The 19,667-nt window shown below is 52.9% G+C and overlaps 2 protein-coding genes, 1 long non-coding RNA gene and 1 other non-coding gene across 4 annotated transcripts; all 4 read left to right on the top strand.

Annotated features, from left to right (window-relative positions):
* Positions 1-1,173: 1,173 nt before the first annotated feature.
* Positions 1,174-4,576, top strand: LOC148670618 (C-type mannose receptor 2-like). The gene is made up of 4 exons (XM_088632971.1): positions 1,174-1,199; positions 2,156-2,254; positions 3,180-3,481; positions 4,233-4,576. Exons 1-4 carry the CDS (start codon positions 1,174-1,176, stop codon positions 4,574-4,576), a joined length of 771 nt encoding a protein of 256 aa, XP_088489097.1.
* Positions 4,577-4,861: 285 nt separating this feature from the next.
* LOC148670619 (secretory phospholipase A2 receptor-like) lies at positions 4,862-6,051 on the top strand. The gene is made up of 3 exons (XM_088632972.1): positions 4,862-5,150; positions 5,312-5,647; positions 5,747-6,051. Exons 1-3 carry the CDS (start codon positions 5,078-5,080, stop codon positions 6,049-6,051), a joined length of 714 nt encoding a protein of 237 aa, XP_088489098.1. The 5' UTR covers positions 4,862-5,077.
* Positions 6,052-6,287: 236 nt separating this feature from the next.
* On the top strand, positions 6,288-7,576 carry LOC148670620 (uncharacterized). The gene is made up of 3 exons (XR_015937052.1): positions 6,288-6,597; positions 6,967-7,069; positions 7,450-7,576. It is a non-coding gene; the product is annotated as an uncharacterized LOC148670620 (long non-coding RNA).
* An 11,697-nt stretch (positions 7,577-19,273) lies between these two features.
* Positions 19,274-19,345, top strand: trnad-guc (transfer RNA aspartic acid (anticodon GUC)). The gene has a single exon. It is a non-coding gene; the product is annotated as a tRNA-Asp (tRNA).
* Positions 19,346-19,667: the final 322 nt, after the last annotated feature.

The raw sequence follows: 19,667 nt of genomic DNA on the forward strand, positions 1-19,667 counted from the left end.
TGACAGGCGGGAGGAACTGAGTCTCTTTAGTCTGAAGGGAGTGTCCCACACTGACAGGCGGGAGGAACTGAGTCTCTTCAGTCTGAAGGGAGCGTCTCGCACTGACAGGCCGGAGGAACTGAGCCTCTTTAGTCTGTAGGGAGCGTCCCGCACTGACAGGCTGGAGGAACTGAGTCTCTTTAGTCTGAAGGGAGCGTCTCGCACTGACAGGCCGGAGGAACTGAGCCTCTTTAGTCTGTAGGGAGTGTCCCGCACTGACAGGCTGGAGGAACTGAGTCTCTTTAGTCTGAAGGGAGTGTCCCACACTGACAGGCGGGAGGAACTGAGTCTCTTTAGTCTGAAGGGAGTGTCCCACACTGACAGGCGGGAGGAACTGAGTCTCTTTAGTCTGAAGGGAGCTCCTTGATCAAGATTTCTGGTGTTTGAAAGAGAAAAGAACACAGCGCTGTGTGTGAGTGTGAGTGTGTGTGAGAGTGTGAGAGTGTGAGAGTATGTGAGTGAGTGTGTGTGTGTCCATCCGTCCTCCAGCCTGGTTTGTGCTTCCGCACTGTTCCCACTGAAACCCCCTGATTTGCATCCCGGCTGCGTCTGTGTTTGTGTCCGAGAGGAGAGGAGGAGAGAGAGTCAGGAATAAAGAACACAGACAGACAGACACATCGCACAGACAGCTCACCTGGAGAGACGTCCTGACCCACCGACAAACAGCGCTGAGCAGGTAAGTCTCAGGGCACAGTGACCCCTCAGTGTAGGACCTCCTGTTATTGAGACAGTAGCTGCCTGCTGCCCTGCAAGAGATTTAAATGAGTACAGGTGTCTCTAACGGGATCAACAGATACTGTCTGGAGAGCAGGTCCACAGGCTGCTCTCATTTCTGTAGCAACCTGCGTGTTTTTATCTACCCAGCAACGCAGAAGAAGATCCGTGTTCCTTGTCCTTAGTTCTGCTAAGTCTGAGTCTCGTAGGAAAGTTGTTTACTTAGGAAGCTGGTTATTCCTCACTGCGGTTTCAGTTCAAGGTGCATCCCTCTACAGTTAGAGAAAGTTAGGGAGAGAGGAGAGAGAGAGACAGGTTAGAAATGGGGGTGAGAGAGAGACAGGTTAGAAATGGGGGTGAAAGGAGAGAGAGACAGGTTAGAGATGGGGGTGAGAGAGGAGAGAGAGAGACAGGTTAGAGATGGGGGTGAGAGAGGAAAGAGACAGGTTAGAGATGGGGGAGAGAGAGGAGAGAGAGGCAGGTTAGAGATGGGGGAGAGAGAGGAGAGAGAAGGCAGGAGAGTCAGAGAGAGGAGAGAGGGGAGGGATCGGGAGAGGGGAGAGACAGGGAGATAGAGACGGGAGACAGTGGTATGAGACAGAGAGGGGGATACTGAGCGAGAGGGAGACAAACAGGAAATTAAAAATATTCTGTCTCTCATGGCGTCAGACGGTGGCTGTTTGATTTTCCCCTACATGACCCAGGCCTGACCCCTCCACTCCTGCATCAATGGCTCCATTCACTCCCACAGACAGACACAGCCACAGACAACAGGAGTGTTTCCGTGATGCTATCAGCAGAGAGAGGAGGCACAAGAGAGAGGAGAGAAACTGGATCATAGAGAGAGGAGAAAGGAGAGAGGGGAGAGAGTGGAGAGGAAAGAGAGCAGAGAGAGGAGAGAGGAGACAGGACAGATACTGTGGATCACAGAGAGAGGAGAGAGAGAGGGGAGAGGGTAGAGAGAGTGGAGAGGAGAGAGCATAGAGAGGAGGCACAAGAGAGAGGAGAGAAACTGTGAATGGGAGAAGGAGAGGAGAAAGGAGAGTGGAGAGAATGTAGAGAAGGGAGAAGGAGAGGAAGAGCCACAGACAGCAGCAGCGTTTCCTTGATGCTATCAGCAGGGAGAGCAGGACAGCAGGAGGAGACTGATGGATCCAGTCGGGAATCTCTCCCAGCAGTCCGGATCCCATGTTTCTGAGTGGGAGAGGGGGGTCCTGCCCCTCTCCAGATTCCTGCGTCTCCCCCAGTCTCCACTAGTGACCTATCCACACCAGCCAGGGGGATCGGTAGCAGCCCAGCAGGGCTGAGTTAATTCAGATCTCACTGAGCCCATGAGCGAGACCCGAGCTCCGCCAGAGACCTGTAGGAGCTGTGTCAGACGCGCCTGTGCTGTGTCACGCAGGAGGATTCGAACCTGGAGCCAGGAGCCACGCCGCGCCTTCGCCTCTGAGCGGATCTGCCGGGATGGAGAGGAAGGGGCTGGTGCTTCTCTTCCTGACAGGTGGGCCTGTGACTCTGCTCCCAGGTCAGAGAACCTGCAGCAGGTCTGTGTGGTTCCTGAAGCCCCAGTATAGTGACGGGGACACTAGACTGTAAACAGGCGCCGTCCTTCGGATGAGACGTAAAACCGAGGCCCTGACTCTCTGTGCTCATTAACAATCCCGGGGTGTTTCTGGAGAAGAGTAGGGGTGTTACCCCAGTGTCCTGGCCTGATTCCCTCCCTGGTCTTTACCCATCATGGCCTCCTAATCACCCCCCTCTCTGAACTGGCTCCATCCCTCTGCTCTCCTCCCCACTGAGAGCTGCCGTGTGCTGAGCGGACTGGAGCATCATCCAGGTGGGGGCTGCACACTAGGGGGGGGGGCTGGAGGGGATCCCCCTGACCTGGGAAGAGCTCTGAGGGGAGAGTCCAGGAAAGAGCTCTAGAACTGTAAGGAAGCATTATTCCTTCTACTGCTGCTACTGCCAAAGGGCTGTGTTCTCTCACCTGCACTCTTCCCCAGTGACTGCAGATTCAGCTCACTATTCATGAAAAGATAAATTCCTAATGCAAGAAATTGTAAAGGGTTGATAAAGCGACGTTCTATTCAATTCAATTCGAGGTGCTTTATTAGCATGACCGATGGGTAGAATCAGTGTTGCCAAAGCACATTAGATAATGGATGGGCTGACCACACTGCCAGAGCTGGTTCACATCACCACAGAGAGGACTCCGTCACCCACAGACTTGTCCGTTACAGATAGGGGGGGTCACCTGTCTCACCGGCGGGGTGACGAGTGAGTTTCGGGTGGAGGACAGCAGGACTGTGGTGCTACTGTGTCTCACAATAGATTTAAACAACCTGACTCTGGAGCGTACAGACCCTTTGAACTGCAATACAGATGGATTTGAGTAACTTACATAACCCATAATTCTGTGTTCCCAGTGCTCTGTCCTCCTGGATCCGGCCTCATCAGGAAGTTCTACTTTGTGGACTCACCCCTGACCTGGCCTCCGTCAACAGCACAGCAGACATGGACACAGTCCTCAACACCACTAACCTGCCCAGTGGCACAGCCTGGATAGGCCTGTACCGAGACTGCAGAGAGAGCTGGCGGTGGTCTGGCGGAGAGGTCGTGACCTTCACCCACTGGAGGAGTCAGCTCCCCTGTGCTGTTCTCAACGCAGCGGGATTCTGGGAGGAGAGAGACTGCAGCGAGGAGGTCTACTTCATATGTGAGAGTCAAGGTGAGACGACACTGCACGCAGGGCTCAATCTGAGATCTGTCTTTAGGTATAGACAGAAAAGAACAGGAAGCAGGAAGAGCTGGGTTGCATGGGCATTCTGGTATCTGTAGTCTCATCTCACTTTGCAGTCATTATGCGATGACCATTGTATCTTGGGAAACGTAGTCCTAAATTATATGCACTCACATACACGCCAAAGTCAAAATGCACAGACTTCAACACTACCTTTTCCCTGGGATCATCACGTCATGGGAAAAGACCTATCCAGGCCCCTTTTCTTGGAATGTATCTATTAATCTTATTTTCTTTATTACAGTAAGCTGTCACTACTAACGCCTCTTGGCGTGATAGAGCAGTGATCACAAACATCATACAGCATCAGAAAACATAAACTCACCACAAAGATCTCTCCAAATCACAGAGAATGTTATTGTCCTGAAACAAACAAAGGCATGCGATAAAGAGTAGTTTGAAATAAAAACAAAATTCAAGCTACAAATTCATCTGACTGGTATCACTTTATACATGATGAACTGTCATGGGTTCGAGCTCAGGAATACTGCTGGTACACACAGCTGAAGGAATCACAGCTGAAACGTGTTTCTTGTCTTCTCTTTTCAGGAATAAACCTCTACCTATTTAACTATACACCGGAATGAACAGGAAACAGGAAATGGTGGTGTGCAAAGCACTATGGGATTTGTAGTCTCACAGCTGTACACACCGTTACACCTGATCTTTGTCTTCGCAGGTGGGGCCCAGCAGTACAGCCTGATCAGGGAAAACAAGACCTTCGCTGCAGCCCAGAGACACTGCAGAGAGAGCTGCTCCGACCTGCCCCTGGTGGACAGTGTGGGAGAGTCTGAACAGATCAGGACGACGGCGCAGGGACACGCTGTCTGGATCGCTCTGCTCCAGGACGGCTGGGAGTGGTCTGACGGGAGGTGCTCTGGGTTTCGCAACTGGAGTCCTGGGCAGCACAATGGAGGAGGAGCCTTGTACATGGAGATCTATTTAAAAGATAACATAAATAAAAATAATAATAAAAGAGGTGGCTGGAACATATCCCAGCCCCTTCTTCTGCTACACTGGTGAGTCCAGCCCTGACAGACTGTCCCAGAGCCCCAGGCAGTAGCTCAGGGGGCTGAGTTTGTCTCAGGAGAATCCAGCTTGAGAGAACAGCAGCAGAGAGCTGTATCTCCCTCGTCTGGCCTTGGTCTCCCAGCAGCAGCATAGAACTACATCAGGAGCCAATAATGAATTTGGAGACAGAACATCAAGTAAACGACAATTTCAGAATGTACAGAAATTATTTCTATATGTATTTTATTTACAGCTACAGACTCCTCTGAGCAGTACCACTTCATACGCAATAAACTGACATGGGTTCGAGCTCAGGAATACTGCCGGTACAATCACACAGACCTGGTCACTGTGTTCACTGAGGAGCAGCAGAGGCAACTTCTCAGCCTCACAAACACTGGTGAAGCAGACGGAGCCTGGATTGGTCTGTATAACAGCACACAGAGTGACCCAGGGTCTGGGGGAGCTGCAGGGAGCTCCTACACTCAAACCCAGGGGCGCGTCGGTGTGCTGATGGACTCTGAGGGAGGATGGGAAGAGAGAGACTGTCAGGAGAGAAACTACTTCATGTGTCTCAACAACACAGGTAAGAGGACAGTCCATCACACCAGTATCTCACTGACGTCTCTCTGCTCTGAATCAGAGACACACTTCACCAGTGTCACTCAACACAGGTAAAAGGACAGTCCATCACACCAGTATCTCACTGACATTTTGACTCACTGATACATTTTCTTGTCTGCTCAGAGCGCAGTGACGTCACCCTGATTGAACTCAACCAGACCTGGACTGAAGCCCAGAGTCTCTGCAGACAGAAGCACACAGAGCTGGTCAGTGTGAGGAGCCAGAGTGAGAATGAGGAGGTTTGGAGGTCAGCGCGGGGTCACAGGGTGTGGATTGGCCTGTACAACGAGCCCTGGAAGTGTTCAGACCAGGGGGCGTCCAGCTTCAGGAACTGGGCACGAGGGCAGCCTGGGTCAGCAGGTGGACAGAGATGTGCGCAGGTGGACCTGCAGGGCAGCCCGAGAGGCAGATGGACAGAGACAGACTGCAGTGAGATCAGACCCTTCTTCTGTCACTGGGGTGAGGACGGCTCCGTTTTCCACTTGGGTTCGTGTCCGGAAGGGGCGTCTGGGGACCCTACAGAGACACAGATTCAGAATTTGTATCTCTCTCTTCCAGACAGCAGAGAGCTCGTCCTGGTGAGAGAGGAGAAGTCCTGGGCTGAGGCCCTGGATCACTGTCAGACTCACCACACTGGCCTGGCGGATATCCAGTCACACCAGGAGCAGAGCTACACTGCTGAAGAGGCCCAGTCTGCTGAGTCCACTCTGGTCTTGCTGGGCCTGAGGCAGAACCGAGTCTCGGGGTCCTGGTTCTGGGCGAACGAGGCTCCCCTGGTCTATCAGAATTGGGGCGCAGGGGGAGCCCCGGGCCGGAGCTCCCCTGTGGAGCCCTGGACAGAGACAGAGGGGGCTCTGGACTAACCGCAGCTGTGAGGAGCAGCTGAGTTTCCTCTGCTCCAGAGGTACTGAGGGCGACTCCCTGTTCTGCACGTGTTTGACCAGCAGGTGGCGACAGCAGAGCCGTCTGCTCTCAGACCAGGCCTCTCGCTTGACCGCTGAGCGAGGAGAGATCTGCGCTCGATCTCACACTCCAGTGTAGAACCAGGAGACTGTCGGCCTTCTTAGTGACCCCACACCCCCCGACTGCAGGCCGGCCCCCCTCCTCTCCCCCTCTCACACCTGCATCAGGGGTGAACCAGTGGGCACGGCTGGTGAATACCAGTGTTGAGGGACCGCTCTGGACTGCAAGTCAAATGTGGTGGCAAACGTTGATTCAATTTTCAAACTGGGGCAACAGCGCTCATTCTCTGTCTCCCTCTCTCTCGGGTGTCTCTCTGTCCTGCAACGCCTGTCGCCCCAGATCCACAGAGGAGGACGGGGAAGAGGACCATCCTGAGGCTGAAGATCGCCGGGAGCAGACAGCAGATTCAGAACGACGCCGAGACGAAACACAGACTCCTGGAGCAGGTAGGCGGGAGCCCCTTCTGGGAGCTGAGTGTGTCTGGTGTGTGACTGGGGTTCCCCCAGGAAGGGAGCGTTTCAGACTCCGAGGAGGGCGTCTGCGACGAGCCAGACTGTTCCAGATGTCGACAGGTGGGCTATAAAGGGAACCTTCCTGTCCCTGATCCTCAGGGATTCAGATCAAGGGCTCAGCAGGAGAGACGGAGCAGATCTGCTCTGCGACACGATGTTTCACAGCTCGAACCCGTGTTGCTCGAATCCAGGGGTGTTAGCGCTGTGTCTGAGGCGCACGCTGCCGCTGTGTGAGCTGTCCTACAGTGCCGCATGCCTGAGTGTTGAGTCACTGCACACAGCTCAGTCCGTCTGTGTCTGCAGATGGATGACCTGTTGGCCCAGCAGGGTCTCCTGGGGAACCACACCCTGCGCTGGAGGGAGCAGCCGGACGGACGGGTTTTCTGCCCGGCAGAAGTGGGAGGAGGTGAGTCTGAGACCCTCCCGCCCGAGACAGGACCCTCCCGCCCGAGACAGGACCCTCCTGCCCAAGACAGGACTCGCTGCCTGAGACGTGATCTGCTGCTTCTGACAGGACCTGTTGTCGCTGCCATGAGCTCCTGCACAGACCCCTGTGGCCTATATAGTGTGTGTGGTGTCCAGCTCCGTCAGTACAGTGTGCGTGTGTGTGTGTGTGATGTCCAGCTCTGTCAGTACAGTGTGCGTGTGGTGTCAGTACAGTGTATGTGTGTGTGTGTGTGGTGTCCAGCTCTGTCAGTCCAGTGTGTGTGTGTGTGGGTGTGGGTGATGTCCAGCTCTATCTCTGCTCTGAGTGTCTAACTCTGCTGTCGTGTGTTTTCTCCACAGACCAGTGTGTGTCCAGTTTAGACTCGGAGCCAGTCTGACAGCAGAGTGTCCAGTCCAGGCAGTGTGGGACTGCTCGGAGACTCTAGCCTTCTTCACACAACTCTGTGGGCTTCGAGTGATACTGCACCTGTCAAACATGTCTTTCTTTTAGATCTCATTTGCTTTCATTATACTGCATTTAGAGAAACTACAGAAGTTCAGCACCATGAACATGTTATTTCATCAACATCCTGATAAAACTGCTGTTGAACTGACTCACATTCTGTACTTCTGTACGGCGCAGAATTCACTGCGCTTATAAAAAGATGTCAAGTTAAAAAGACGTCAAGTTAAAAAGATGTCAGGTTCCCTTCTTTCTAATAAAAGCGCCTGTCACACTGAGCGAGAGGACGTTCTGGGTGGTTTTCTGACTTGAAGCTTGTTAAAAGTCCAGCAGTGAAGTGTCTGGATGCCATTCCACTCGAGTTTGCATCTGTGGAAACGTGAGTGTTGGGGTGTGTTCAGCTGCAGGTTGTTCTCCAGCAGGGTTAATGGCTCTGCGGTGTTGTGAACTGACACGCAGCCCAGTGTCTCCCCCAGAGATGAATCCTGCAACAGCACCAAGCGCCCTGGGAAAGTCACTCAGGTCAGAGGTCACAACCTCTGTTTGCCCTCTGCATTTCCTCCACAGACTGGGGGGACAGTGTGACACCTCCTGATGTGTTTTTTGTGCATTGTGTGTATTCTACAGTGTGATCTGGGTGTTTGTGGTGTGTTGCTGGTGCAGAACGATCACTATGAGTCTCCCAGGTGGGGTAACTGGTGCAGAATGATCACTGTGTGTCTCCCAGGTGGGGTTACTGGTGCAGAATGATCACTGTGCGTCTCCCAGGTGGGGCTGCTGGTGCAGAATGATCTCTGTGCGTCTCCCAGGGGGGGTTACTGGTGCAGACTCCACAGCGCCAGCAGTACCGCCTGCAGCCACCAGAGGGAGACACTCCTGTCCGCTCTCACAGCGGATCAGCTGTCACACTGCTCACAGTGTGTGTGTCCTGTGATGGACTGGTGTCCTGTCCAGGGTGTGTGTGTGTCCTGTGATGGACTGGTGTCCTGTCCAGGGTGTGTGAGTCTGTGTGTGTCCTGTGATGGACTGGTGTCCTGTCCAGGGTGTGTGAGTGTGTTTGTGTCCTGTGATGGTCTGGTGTCCTGTCCATGGTGTGAGTGTGTGTGCGTGTGTCCTGTGATGGACTGGTGTCCTGTCCAGGGTGTGTGTGTGTCCTGTGATGGACTGGTGTTCTGTCCAGGGTGTGTGAGTGTGTGTCTGTGTCTACACCTGTAGCGGCTGCACTGAAGCCACACCCACAGAAAACAAAAGCAGAGCAGCACCGAGCAGATTTTCACAACTGTAGGACCTGTTCAAGCGGATGAGCTGGTCTGGAGAGGCCGGATTCTCATTTCCAGAGAAACACGACACGGAAAGAACACGCCTGAGGACCTGTTGAAGTGCATAACACATTTCTTAAGAAAAAAACAGAGAAAGTACATAAGTAGTGATTTGCAAATAATAATAATTGCTTACACTTATATAGCGCTTTTCTGGACACTCCACTCAAAGCGCTGCACAGGGAATGGGGAATCCCACTACCGCCACCAATGTACAGCCCCCACCTGGATGATGCGACGGCAGCCATAGTGCGCCAGAACACTCCCCACACACCAGCTCTCAGTGGGGAGGAGAGCAGAGGGATGAAGCCAGTTCAGAGAGGGGGTTTATTAGGAGGCCATGATTGGTAAGGGCCAATGGGAAATTTGGCTAGGACGCCGGGGTAACACCCCTACTCTTTTCGAGAAACACCCCGGGATTGTTAATGACCACAGAGAGTCAGGACCTCGGTTTTACGTCTCATCCGAAGGACGGCGCCTCTTTACAGTCCAGTGTCCCCCGTCACTATACTGGGGCATCAGGACCCACACAGACTGCAGGGTGAGAGCGCCCCCTGCTGGCCCCACTAACACCTCTTCCAGCAGCAGCCTTAGTTTTTCCCAGGAGTCTCCCCTCCAGGTACTGACCAGGCTCACTCCTGCTGAGCTCCAGTGGGGGGGCTGCCAGCTGGGAGCTGCAGGGTGAGATGGCTGCCGGCTGTACTTACAGGGAGCCATCGTCAGCATTGGGCCAGTGAGGCCAGTGTTGTCGTCGCTGTCCCCTCGAAGCAATTCAGACTTGAGATGAAAGCGGTGCAGAAAGTAGCGGTCAGTGTGTGTGTGTGCAGAGGGACAAACAGTTCTCTCCCAGTGAGACTCAGAGATAAACTCAGGAAACCGCAGTCACCGCTGTCGCAGCAGCCTGAGTGATGATAAGGCCTCAGAGCTGAAGAGAGGACTTCGAACCCGCTGCAAGGCCGCAGGCCCTCCATCAGTTCCACTGGTGACTCTGGACGGCCATCCCTGTGGTAGGACGCAGGGAGCGCCGGGAGACCGCAAAGGAAACTGCATTGCAAACAATAGTTTACGCAGAGGGTGGCGGGGGTGTGGAACAAAGCCGATACCCTGGCTCCTCTCCAGACACAGCTGGGTGAGCTCCTCCAGTCAGGACAGGAGGCTCTACTGTACACAGAGGGGGGTGGGGGTGGGGAACAAGCTGCCCAGCCCTGTGGTTGAAGCCGATACCCCGGCTTCTCTCCAGACACAGCTGGGTGAGCTCCTCCAGTCAGTACAGGAGGCTCTACTGTACACAGAGGGTGGCAGGGGTGTGGAACAACTCCTTTGTTCGGGGCCTTGGGGCATTCTTGTTGTGAAAGGCGCTATATAAAAAACTGAATTGAAATTGAATCTTACAGGTTTGGGTTTTTCGGAGATCTTGTCAGAGATCTTGTCTGACGTGCCCGTTTCAAAAACGTAGCGACACTCCTCACGTCCGAGCGCCGCCGGTCTGTGACGTAACATATGCTTACACAACCATGACGGTTTCATCATGGACAGCACGAAAGCCCGAAAAGTGGTTGACGTTTTAATTTGGCGATGGATCCCAGTTTTTTTTTTATTTTGGAGGCCAAAGAGGACAAAAAAGGAAACGTCTGGAGGTGGATCGATGGTCATCTCTGCGGTTGTTCTGATGTTCTGGAAAAAACAAAACAAAAAACGGCTCGCTTGCCCGGTCGTGTAGTGTTTCCACACCCCACGCAAATCAACTTCTCTTCGCCCCCGGGGGCTCGTCGCCCGCCGCACCCCTCTCACGTGATAGGGGCTTCCCCCGGCTGTGACGTACTTACCCTACCCCCTTTTCCGCCAACGTCATACCGAAGGTCGCGCTTCGGGCCGCGGCGATGTTGACGGACTGTCTTGTAGCGTGAGAAGGGTTTAAATTTCGACTTAAGGAGTTGGCCATCGTTATATTTCGCGAGGTATAATACGGGGGGGGAAAGAACATTTATATTTATCAACCTATTAGTAATACTGGGTGGATGTCATGTTCCCCAAAGTTCAGTGCCTCTCTCTAATAAAGTAGAAACGCGACATTAAACTCCGTTCGAAACGGGAGAAATCACCAGGACACGATCCAACTGACGTCCGGAAAAGAAAAAAAGAACTCCTATTCCCATTTGTGATGACCCCGTCATGTTTTTCCCGGTGTGCGCTTATCTTTCGGAGACCGTTTCTCTCTGGTGTTGTTTTGCTGTTGGAATAAATGCCGAGGTGACCCTTCTGTGTGGAGTCTGCGTGTTCTCTCCAGCGGGTCGTTTCCTCCACCGCAGGGGCTGGTCGAACCGGGGTCTCCCAATCGTCACAGAAGTGTGTGTCGTTTTGGGTGGTGGTGGGGGGGTGCATCGGGGATACTGCGCCCCGAGAGGGTGACCTCTCACCTTACTCCGGACGAAGGGAGAAGACCTGTACCTTCACGAGTCCGGGTTGTGAAAACTTCTTCTGGCAGTTCAAAACGTTTCGAAGGGACTACAGCGCTACCCTGTTTTCCATTTCTATCGTGTATTATTAGACAGTCATAAGTATCTGTACTGATCACAGAGTCCCCCTCTCACTGCCAGGACAGGAGCCCAGTGCAGCACGAATAATAATAATAATTAATAAGTCTGGACCCTCCCCTCAGAGCTCTTCCCAGGTCAGGGTGATCCCCTCCAGCCCCCCCAGTGTGCAGCCCCCACCTGGATGATGCTCCAGTCCGCTCAGCACACAGCAGCTCTCAGTGGGGAGGAGAGCAGAGGGATGGAGCCAGTTCAGAGAGGGGGGTGATAAGAAGGCCATGATGGGTCAAGACCAGGGGGGGAATCAGGCCAGGACACTGGGGTAACACCCCTACTCTTCTCCAGAGACACCCCGGGATTGTTAATGAGCACAGAGAATCAGGACCTCGGTTTGACGTCTCATCCGAAGGACAGCGCCTGTTTACAGTCCAGTGTCCCCCTTCACTATACTGGGGCATCAGGACCCACACAGACCGCAGGGTGAGAGCGCCCCCTGCTGGCCCCACTCACACCTCTCCCAGCAGCAACCCTGGGGGGGGGGGGGAGGGAAAAAACCAAAAGCTAAACAGATTTTTTTTAAAAAAAATTTATTGATGCTTTACAAAAGTCCAGTCCAGTCTGGTGTCCCTCAGCTCCAGTCCAATCCAGTTTGGGGCCCCTCAGCTCCAGTCCAGTCCAGTCTGGTGTCCCTCAGCTCCAGTCCAGTCCAGTCTGGGGCCTCTCAGCTCCAGTCCAGTCCAGTCTGGGGCCCCTCAGCTCCAGTCCAGTCTGGTGTCCCTCAGCTCCAGTCCAATCCAGTCTGGTGTCCCTCAGCTCCAGTCCAGTCCAGTCTGGGGCCCCTCAGCTCCAGTGCAGTCCAGACTGGGGTCCCTCAGCTTCGGTCCAGCACAGTCTCGGGTCCCTCAGGTTCGGTCCAGCACAGACTGGGGTCCCTCAGCTTCGGTCCAGCACAGTCTGGGTTCCCTCAGCTTCAGTCCAGTCCAGACTGGGGCCCCTCAGCTTCAGTCCAGTCCAGTCTGGGGCACCTTAGCTCCAGTCCAGTCCAGTCTGGTGTCCCTCAGCTTCGGTCCAGTCCAGTCTGGGGTCCCTCAGCTTCAGTCCCGCACAGTCTGGGGTCCCTCAGCTTCGGTCCAGCACAGACTGGTGTCCCTCAGCTTTGGTCCAGCACAGTCTGTTGTCCCTCAGCTTCGGCCCAGCACAGACTGGAGTCCCTCAGTTTCGGTCCAGCACAGACTGGAGTCCCTCAGCTTCGGTCCAGCACAGTCTGGGGTCCCTCAGCTTCAGTCCAGACTGGGGTCCCTCAGCTTCGGTCCAGCACAGTCTGGGGTCCCTCAGCTCCGGTCCAGTCCAGCCTATTGTCCCTAGGCTCCAGTCCCGTCGTCTGGTGTCCCTCAGCTCCGGTCCAGTCCAGTGCAGTCCAGTCCAGTCCAGTCCAGATCTTAGCTGGCACAGAACCAGGAAAGGAACCTGGAAAGAATATTGTTATTGCAGGTGTGAGGGACACAGACACAGACGTCACCATGACATCAAACAGCAAGAGGAGACTCCTCCTTGAATCACAGACATGACCGGGCGGCGCCCCCCTGTCTGCTCACCTGCACCTCCTCTTCCTCTTCTTGTCCTTCCCGGCAGCCTGCTCCTCCTCTCCCTTGCTCTTCCTCTCCTGAGCTACGGTCTCCGCCGCCTCCATCGGCTCGTCCTGATCTTCTGTCTCCACTGACACGCAGCTCAGGGACTTCAAAAAGACGCAACAGCGCTTCTGAAGCAGAGACAGGAGAGTCACTTTAAGAGTCGGACTGGACACTCCAGGACATGAACACTGCACTGAGAGAGAGAGGGGTTCATACAGACACACTGACTAGACACTCCAGGACATGAACACTGCACTGAGAGAGAGAGGGGTTCATACAGACACCCTGACTGGACACTGACTGGACACTGGACAGGAGTAAAGAGAGGATCAGAGCATTACCCACCTTCTTTTTCTTCTGTCTCACAGGAGATGCTGATTGGACCTCCTCCAGCTGGAGTCCGAGGAGGGAGAGAGGGGGCAGGAGAGGGACAGCACAGGGAGAGAAAGAGAGAGACAGGTGAGTCAAGTGTCCCAAGAGCACAGAGACTCTGCTGAGATCACACTCGCAGTGAGTGAGCCTGGGTGTAGCCCACTAATACTGACCCACTGGACACCACAGGACAGAGAGGAGGAGGAGGAGAGAGACACACTGCCTGGACACCACAGGACAGAGAGGAGGAGGAGAGAGACACACTGAGGACAGAGAGGAGGAGGAGAGAGACACACTGAGGACAGAGAGGAGGAGGAGAGAGACACTGACAGACAGGGCTGAAAGAGAGAGAGACAGAGAGGCAGGGACAGGCAGACAGCAGGCCGAGAGAGAGACACTGAGATCGAGGGACAGACAGACTGACAGACAGGGCTGAAAGAGAGAGACAGAGAGGCAGGGACAGACAAACAGCAGGCCGAGAGAGAGACACTGAGATCGAGGGACAGACAGACTGACAGACAGGGCTGAAAGAGAGAGAGACAGAGAGGCAGGGACAGGCAGGCCGAGAGAGAGACACTGAGATCGAGGGACAGACAGACTGACAGACAGGGCTGAAAGAGAGAGAGACAGAGAGGCAGGGACAACCAAGACGGCGAAACTCCACCACAGACAGGACCAGCGCTTCTGAAGCAGAGACAGGAGAGTCACGTTAAGAGTCGGACTGGACACACCAGGACATGAACACTGGACTGAGAGAGAGAGGGGGGTTCATACAGACACACTGACTGGACACTCCAGTACATGAACACTGCACTGAGAGAGAGAGAGGGGTTCATACAGATACACGACTGGATACTCCAGTACATGAACACTGCACTGAGAGAGAGAGGGGGGTTCATACAGACACACTGACTGGACACTCCAGTACATGAACACTGCACTGAGAGAGAGGGGTACATACAGGCACACTGACTGGACACTGGACAGGAGTAAAGAGAGGATCAGAGCATTACCAACCTTCTTTTTCTTCTGTCTCACAGGAGGTGGTGATTGGACCTCCTCCAGCTGGAGTCCGAGGAGGGAGAGAGGGGGCAGGAGAGGGACAGCACAGGGAGAGAAAGAGAGAGACAGGTGAGTAAAGTGTCCCAAGAGCACAGAGACTCTGCTCGGATCACACTCGCAGTGAGTGACCTGGGTGTAGCCCACTAATACTGACCCACTGGACACCACAGGACAGAGAGGAGGAGGAGGAGGAGAGAGACACACTGACTGGACACCACAGGACAGAGAGGAGGAGGAGAGAGACACACTGACTGGACACCACAGGACAGAGAGAGACAGAAAGGAAGTAGAGAGAGAGACAAAGATGAAGGCACAGAAAGACAGCAGGCAAAGAGAAAGATTGAGATTGAGGGACAAACAAACCGAGAGAGAGAGGAGAGAGAGAGAGAGAGAGATCGAGGGACAGACAAGACGGCGAAACTCCACCACAGACAGGACAGGAGGCAGGGTGGGACCAGCACTGACCTCCTTCCTCTCTCCTGCCGGAGGAGCTGTCTCAACCTCCTCTTCCTCCTGCAAGTCAAGAGACAGGCTGAGAGAGAGACGGGCTGGTGGGACATCGGCGAACAGAGCTGAAGGCAGAGAGCCGGGGAGACAGGCCCAGCTGGGACAACGCAGGACAGACAGAGTGACAGACAGAAAGGAAGGAGAGAGAGAGACAAAGATGAAGGCACAGAAAGACAGCGGGCAAAGAGAAAGATTGAGATTGAGGGACAAACAAACCGAGAGAGAGAGAGGAAGGAGAGAGAGAGAGACAGAGATCGAGGGACAGACAGACTGACAGACGGGGCTGAAAGAGAGAGACAGAGAGGCAGGGACAGACAGACAGCAGGGTGAGAGAGAGACAGAGATCGAGGGACAATAATTTGGTTTTGAAATTTATTCTGAAAATATACAATCATTCACTCCTGAAAAATATCGAGTTCAAATTATACATTATGTACAATATTGTAATCAACATATGGCTAATCATCAAAAATAAAAAAAACTGTACTGGGGGACACAGCTGGCTGTGCTGTTCTGGACAGAACACACTGAGGTCCAGTTTCCACCTCCTGCAGGATCAAACAGCACCTCCACTGGCTCTCCAGTGAACAGAGGGACAGACAGAGAGGCTTCAGGCTGCAGGGTGACAGTGTCTCTGTGAGCTAAAAGACAATCAGGACAGAGGATGATATAAGAACACACTCTGTCAAGAATATAGAGCCCTCTAGTGACCCTACTGTAGACCTGCTTACCACCCACAGTGACGATCACATTGCTGATACTGCTTCCCTTAAGGTCCCTCACTGTGTAGTTGCCCTGATCAGCTGGAGTGAGGGAGCGGAGTGTCAGAGAGCTGTTCTGCACTGACACTCACTGTTCGTACCTGGGGCCAGGGAGCCCTGCGCTGCTCAGTAAGACTATACGAGACTGGACAGATCCTGCAGGATCCAACAGCACCTCCACTGGACCAGCAGTGTGGAGGGAGAGAGACAGAGAGGCACCAGGCTGCAGGCTATGGACTTCTGAGTGAGCTGAAAAGGGACAGGTAGAAACATGTTGAATATTTAGTTTTACAACAATACCTTGAGTTTGGACTGCGATCAGCTTCATTTTGTATTTCAGCTGTGAAAATGCAATTTCAAAAATGCACGCCCCAGTCATGTTAGGTTCAAGTTACAGTTGCATCACAACTCAATACATTTGCAATTCACTTCAAATGTTGTTTTTGTTTAATCCAGTCTGTCCTCACCTAAAGGAGATACTTACTTTTAACACCTTTTATTTCTTCTGGGAGGTTAACTGGCTTCTGAGAAAATTGTTCCTGGTGTTTGTGTTGTGTATGCCTTGCAATGGAGGGGTGAGAAATAATGGACTTATTACATTACAATGAATAATAATTGCTTACACTTATATAGTGCTTTTCTGGACACTCCACTCAAAACGCTTTGCAGGACATGGGGACTCCCCTCCACCACCACCAATGTGCAGCATCCACCTGGATGATGCGACGGCAGCCATAGTGCGCCAGAACGCTCCCCACACACCAGCTATCAGTGGGCAGGAGAGCAGAGTAATGAAGCCAATTCATAAATGGTGGTTATTAGGAGGCCATGATTGGTAAGGGTCAATGGGAAATTTGGCCAGGACACTGGGGTAAAACCCCTACTCTTTTCAAGAAACACCCTGGGATTTTTAATGACCACAGAGAGTCAGGACCTCGGTTTTACGTCTCATCCGAAGGACGGCGCCAGTTTACAGTCCAGTGTCCCCATCACTATACTGGGGCATTAGGACCCACACAGACCGCAGGGTGAGCACCCCCTGCTGGCCCCATTAACACCTCTTCCAGCAGCCACCTTAGTTATTATTGTCGAGAAGGAAAGAATATTAGGAACATGAAAAGGCTGAATTTCTTAAATGCATTTTTTATACTGAAACAGAGAGGCACACACACGTCATTACAAACGCACACCCGCACAGAGACGTCCTCAAGCGCCTTGTTCACAATTATGGGCTTCAACAGGAACAAAAAACGCCAGCCTGACAACTCGAGCATTCAAACCAAGAACCCAACACGTACTCACGTTGGCAGCCTGTGCAGAAAAGCAAAAGAACCACAAGCCTTCTCTTTTGGGAGGAAAAACACACAGTCCCTCTCTCACACTCCTGATTTCCTTAAATAGCTCATTCTTCATCTCTGGCTCCTACATACAGTATAGCAGCGCTCAGTCTGCTTTGAATAAGCCATAAATCCAAGATTTGTTTTATCTGTTCCTCTTGTCTAGGCCTAGAGCTGCTTTTCATAAAAGAGCTGTTTGCATAAATAGCTAGGGTTACAGCTGAAGACACCAGCTTCATCATCCAGTGTGTTGTACGTCGAGAGCAAGAGAAGAGGGCCAGGCCGTGCCTTTTCATAGACTTTTCTTCTGAAAAGTCGGGTTCTCGGAGGCAGATTTAGCCCTTCATGCAGTGTAGAGAGATAGACAGGCCAGCGCGCGCACAGTTAGAGCTGCACCCTCACACAGAGTCAGACCCGCACAGACACGTCCTCTTGTTTAAACAAATACACAAACCTGACGGCGCTCACAATGATCCAGACACACACACACACACACACACACACACACACACACGACATCAGCAGTCACTCTCGCACCCTGGACCCCAGCTCAGTCCTCACCTCCAGCTCCTGCGAACCACTTCGAACAAACTGCATTAAGAAAATTAGGTTGCGTTCCGGTAGCAGGCCATCCTGGGCACCAGTGTGAGTTACACACTCATTTGTAAAAGCCCTTCCGCATCGTTGGGCATGCTTCACAGTTCTGGACCTGGGGTGTGGGTGCTGTCTGTGTGGAGTTTGCATGTTCTCTCCCTTGTCTGTGGGGGTTTCCTCCAGGTGCTCCAGTTTCCACCCACAGTCCAGGGACAGGCTGCCACTTTCACTGGGCAGTGCACCGTCGCCGTGGCAGCATGGTGGGTCAGATCTGATTTCAGTCTTTATTTCCTTTTTTAGAGATCCTGTAACCAGGACCTGTTCACTGCCACGACGGACAGGGAAGCACATCATCACTGGACATCCTCTTACCTCCTGTGGCAAAGGGCAGCTGATGAAGCTTTGTGCTCGCCAGATCATGGCAATCGCCACTCCACCCTGATCCTGGCTCAGCACAGGGCACCTGGGTTCACTCCCTTCAGACTAAAGAGACTCAGTTTCTTCAATCTGTCAGTGTGAGACACTCCCTTCAGACTAAAGAGACTCAGTTCCTCCGGCCTGTCAGTGTGAGACACTCCCTTCAGACTAAAGAGACTCAGTTTCTTCAATCTGTCAGTGTGGGACGCCTACACCAGCTTCGAACGCCTGTACACAATACCGCGGACCAAATTCTGGGCTTACAGCAAACCACCTATTACATACACCATGTCTTACATACATATTACATGTCTTCCCCGGGCCAGAGGAATTCAGGAACTCACGTTTACTCTGTCATCTTGGGGGATTCTCGCAGGGAGCAGAGATTTCCCTATCGATCAGAGAGAGTCGGGACTTTTTTTTTTAAAAAAGAGGAGTCCTTACCTCTTAGTAATGTGAGCGCTGACCGTCTCTCCTACCGATGGGAAGTTCTGCGCCTTCTGGAGCATCCGCCGACTAAGCCAAATTCGTTGTAACAGAAAGAATAAGGTTCTGGATCCCGAGATGACGTAAAACAGATGAGTGTATTGCATGCAAGGAACAATAAAGCCGAAGTCTTGTTTCCCGCAAGAAACAACAAAACCGAAGTATTGTTCGATGTGCCGGTACAAACTTTTAGGTTATATAGTCCTTCCTTGCTGCTTCAGACGTCATTCGGTGTTATGGTAAGGGGGGGGGTCATGGTATTTGGCCAGTTAAGAGACCCTGGCCAAATGGTCAGTTTAAGATTATGCCCCCTCGCATCTGGAATCCTTATCAGTTAACCCCCTTTCCTGCCATAAACCCCTGTTGCTTAGAAGTCTAATTTGCAGGCAGAACTGACTTAAGTTAACCCTTTTTACATCTTGTCTCTTACTTCAGCCCTCTTCCATTTGCTAGTTCAAAGTTGTACAACCCATTTGTATCTGCTAAGCGGCGCAGTCATCGTGCACAAAGAACGCTTTGAAAAGCCTCAAAGGCAAGTCATTCCGAGTTGGTCGTTTGTGTTTTCCGTTCAGACGCGATATGCTGAAATGATCTCTCGGCTCCTCGGTTGTCATTTCTGCTCCGTAAAGGGATCACAGCACGCGTCGGCTTCCAGCACGCTGGGTCGGGACACGATGCCGGGGGTCGGAGGAACGATGTCTTCCTCGTTAGTATAGTGGCAAGTATCCCCGCCTGTCACGCGGGAGACCGGGGTTCGATTCCCCGACGGGGAGTAGCTTTTCTTTCACCTCCTTAGAGAAAGGACTGCCTTTCACTTCTCTGTTTTCTTCACAGCGTCGTGCACCTTTTCATTGCTCTCGCTTTCAGAGCCTCCGCACAGCACACGACTCGACATCAGGAAGCACATTGAAGTGAAAGCAGGAAGCGCTGCGACATGCACTGTGCAGATCCCGCCACACTAAGAGGTGAGTGGGTCTGTTCGATCACAGCGCTAGGCGAATCCCCAATCCCCTTTTGTGCCTGGCGACAAAAGATGTCTGTTTCCGCCCGCTTTCGAACCGGGGACCTTTCGCGTGTGAGGCGAACGTGATAACC

Source organism: Lepisosteus platostomus, chromosome 5 (assembly GCF_059453375.1).
Source record: "Lepisosteus platostomus isolate fLepPlt1 chromosome 5, fLepPlt1.hap1, whole genome shotgun sequence".
Classification (NCBI taxonomy): domain Eukaryota; kingdom Metazoa; phylum Chordata; class Actinopteri; order Semionotiformes; family Lepisosteidae; genus Lepisosteus; species Lepisosteus platostomus.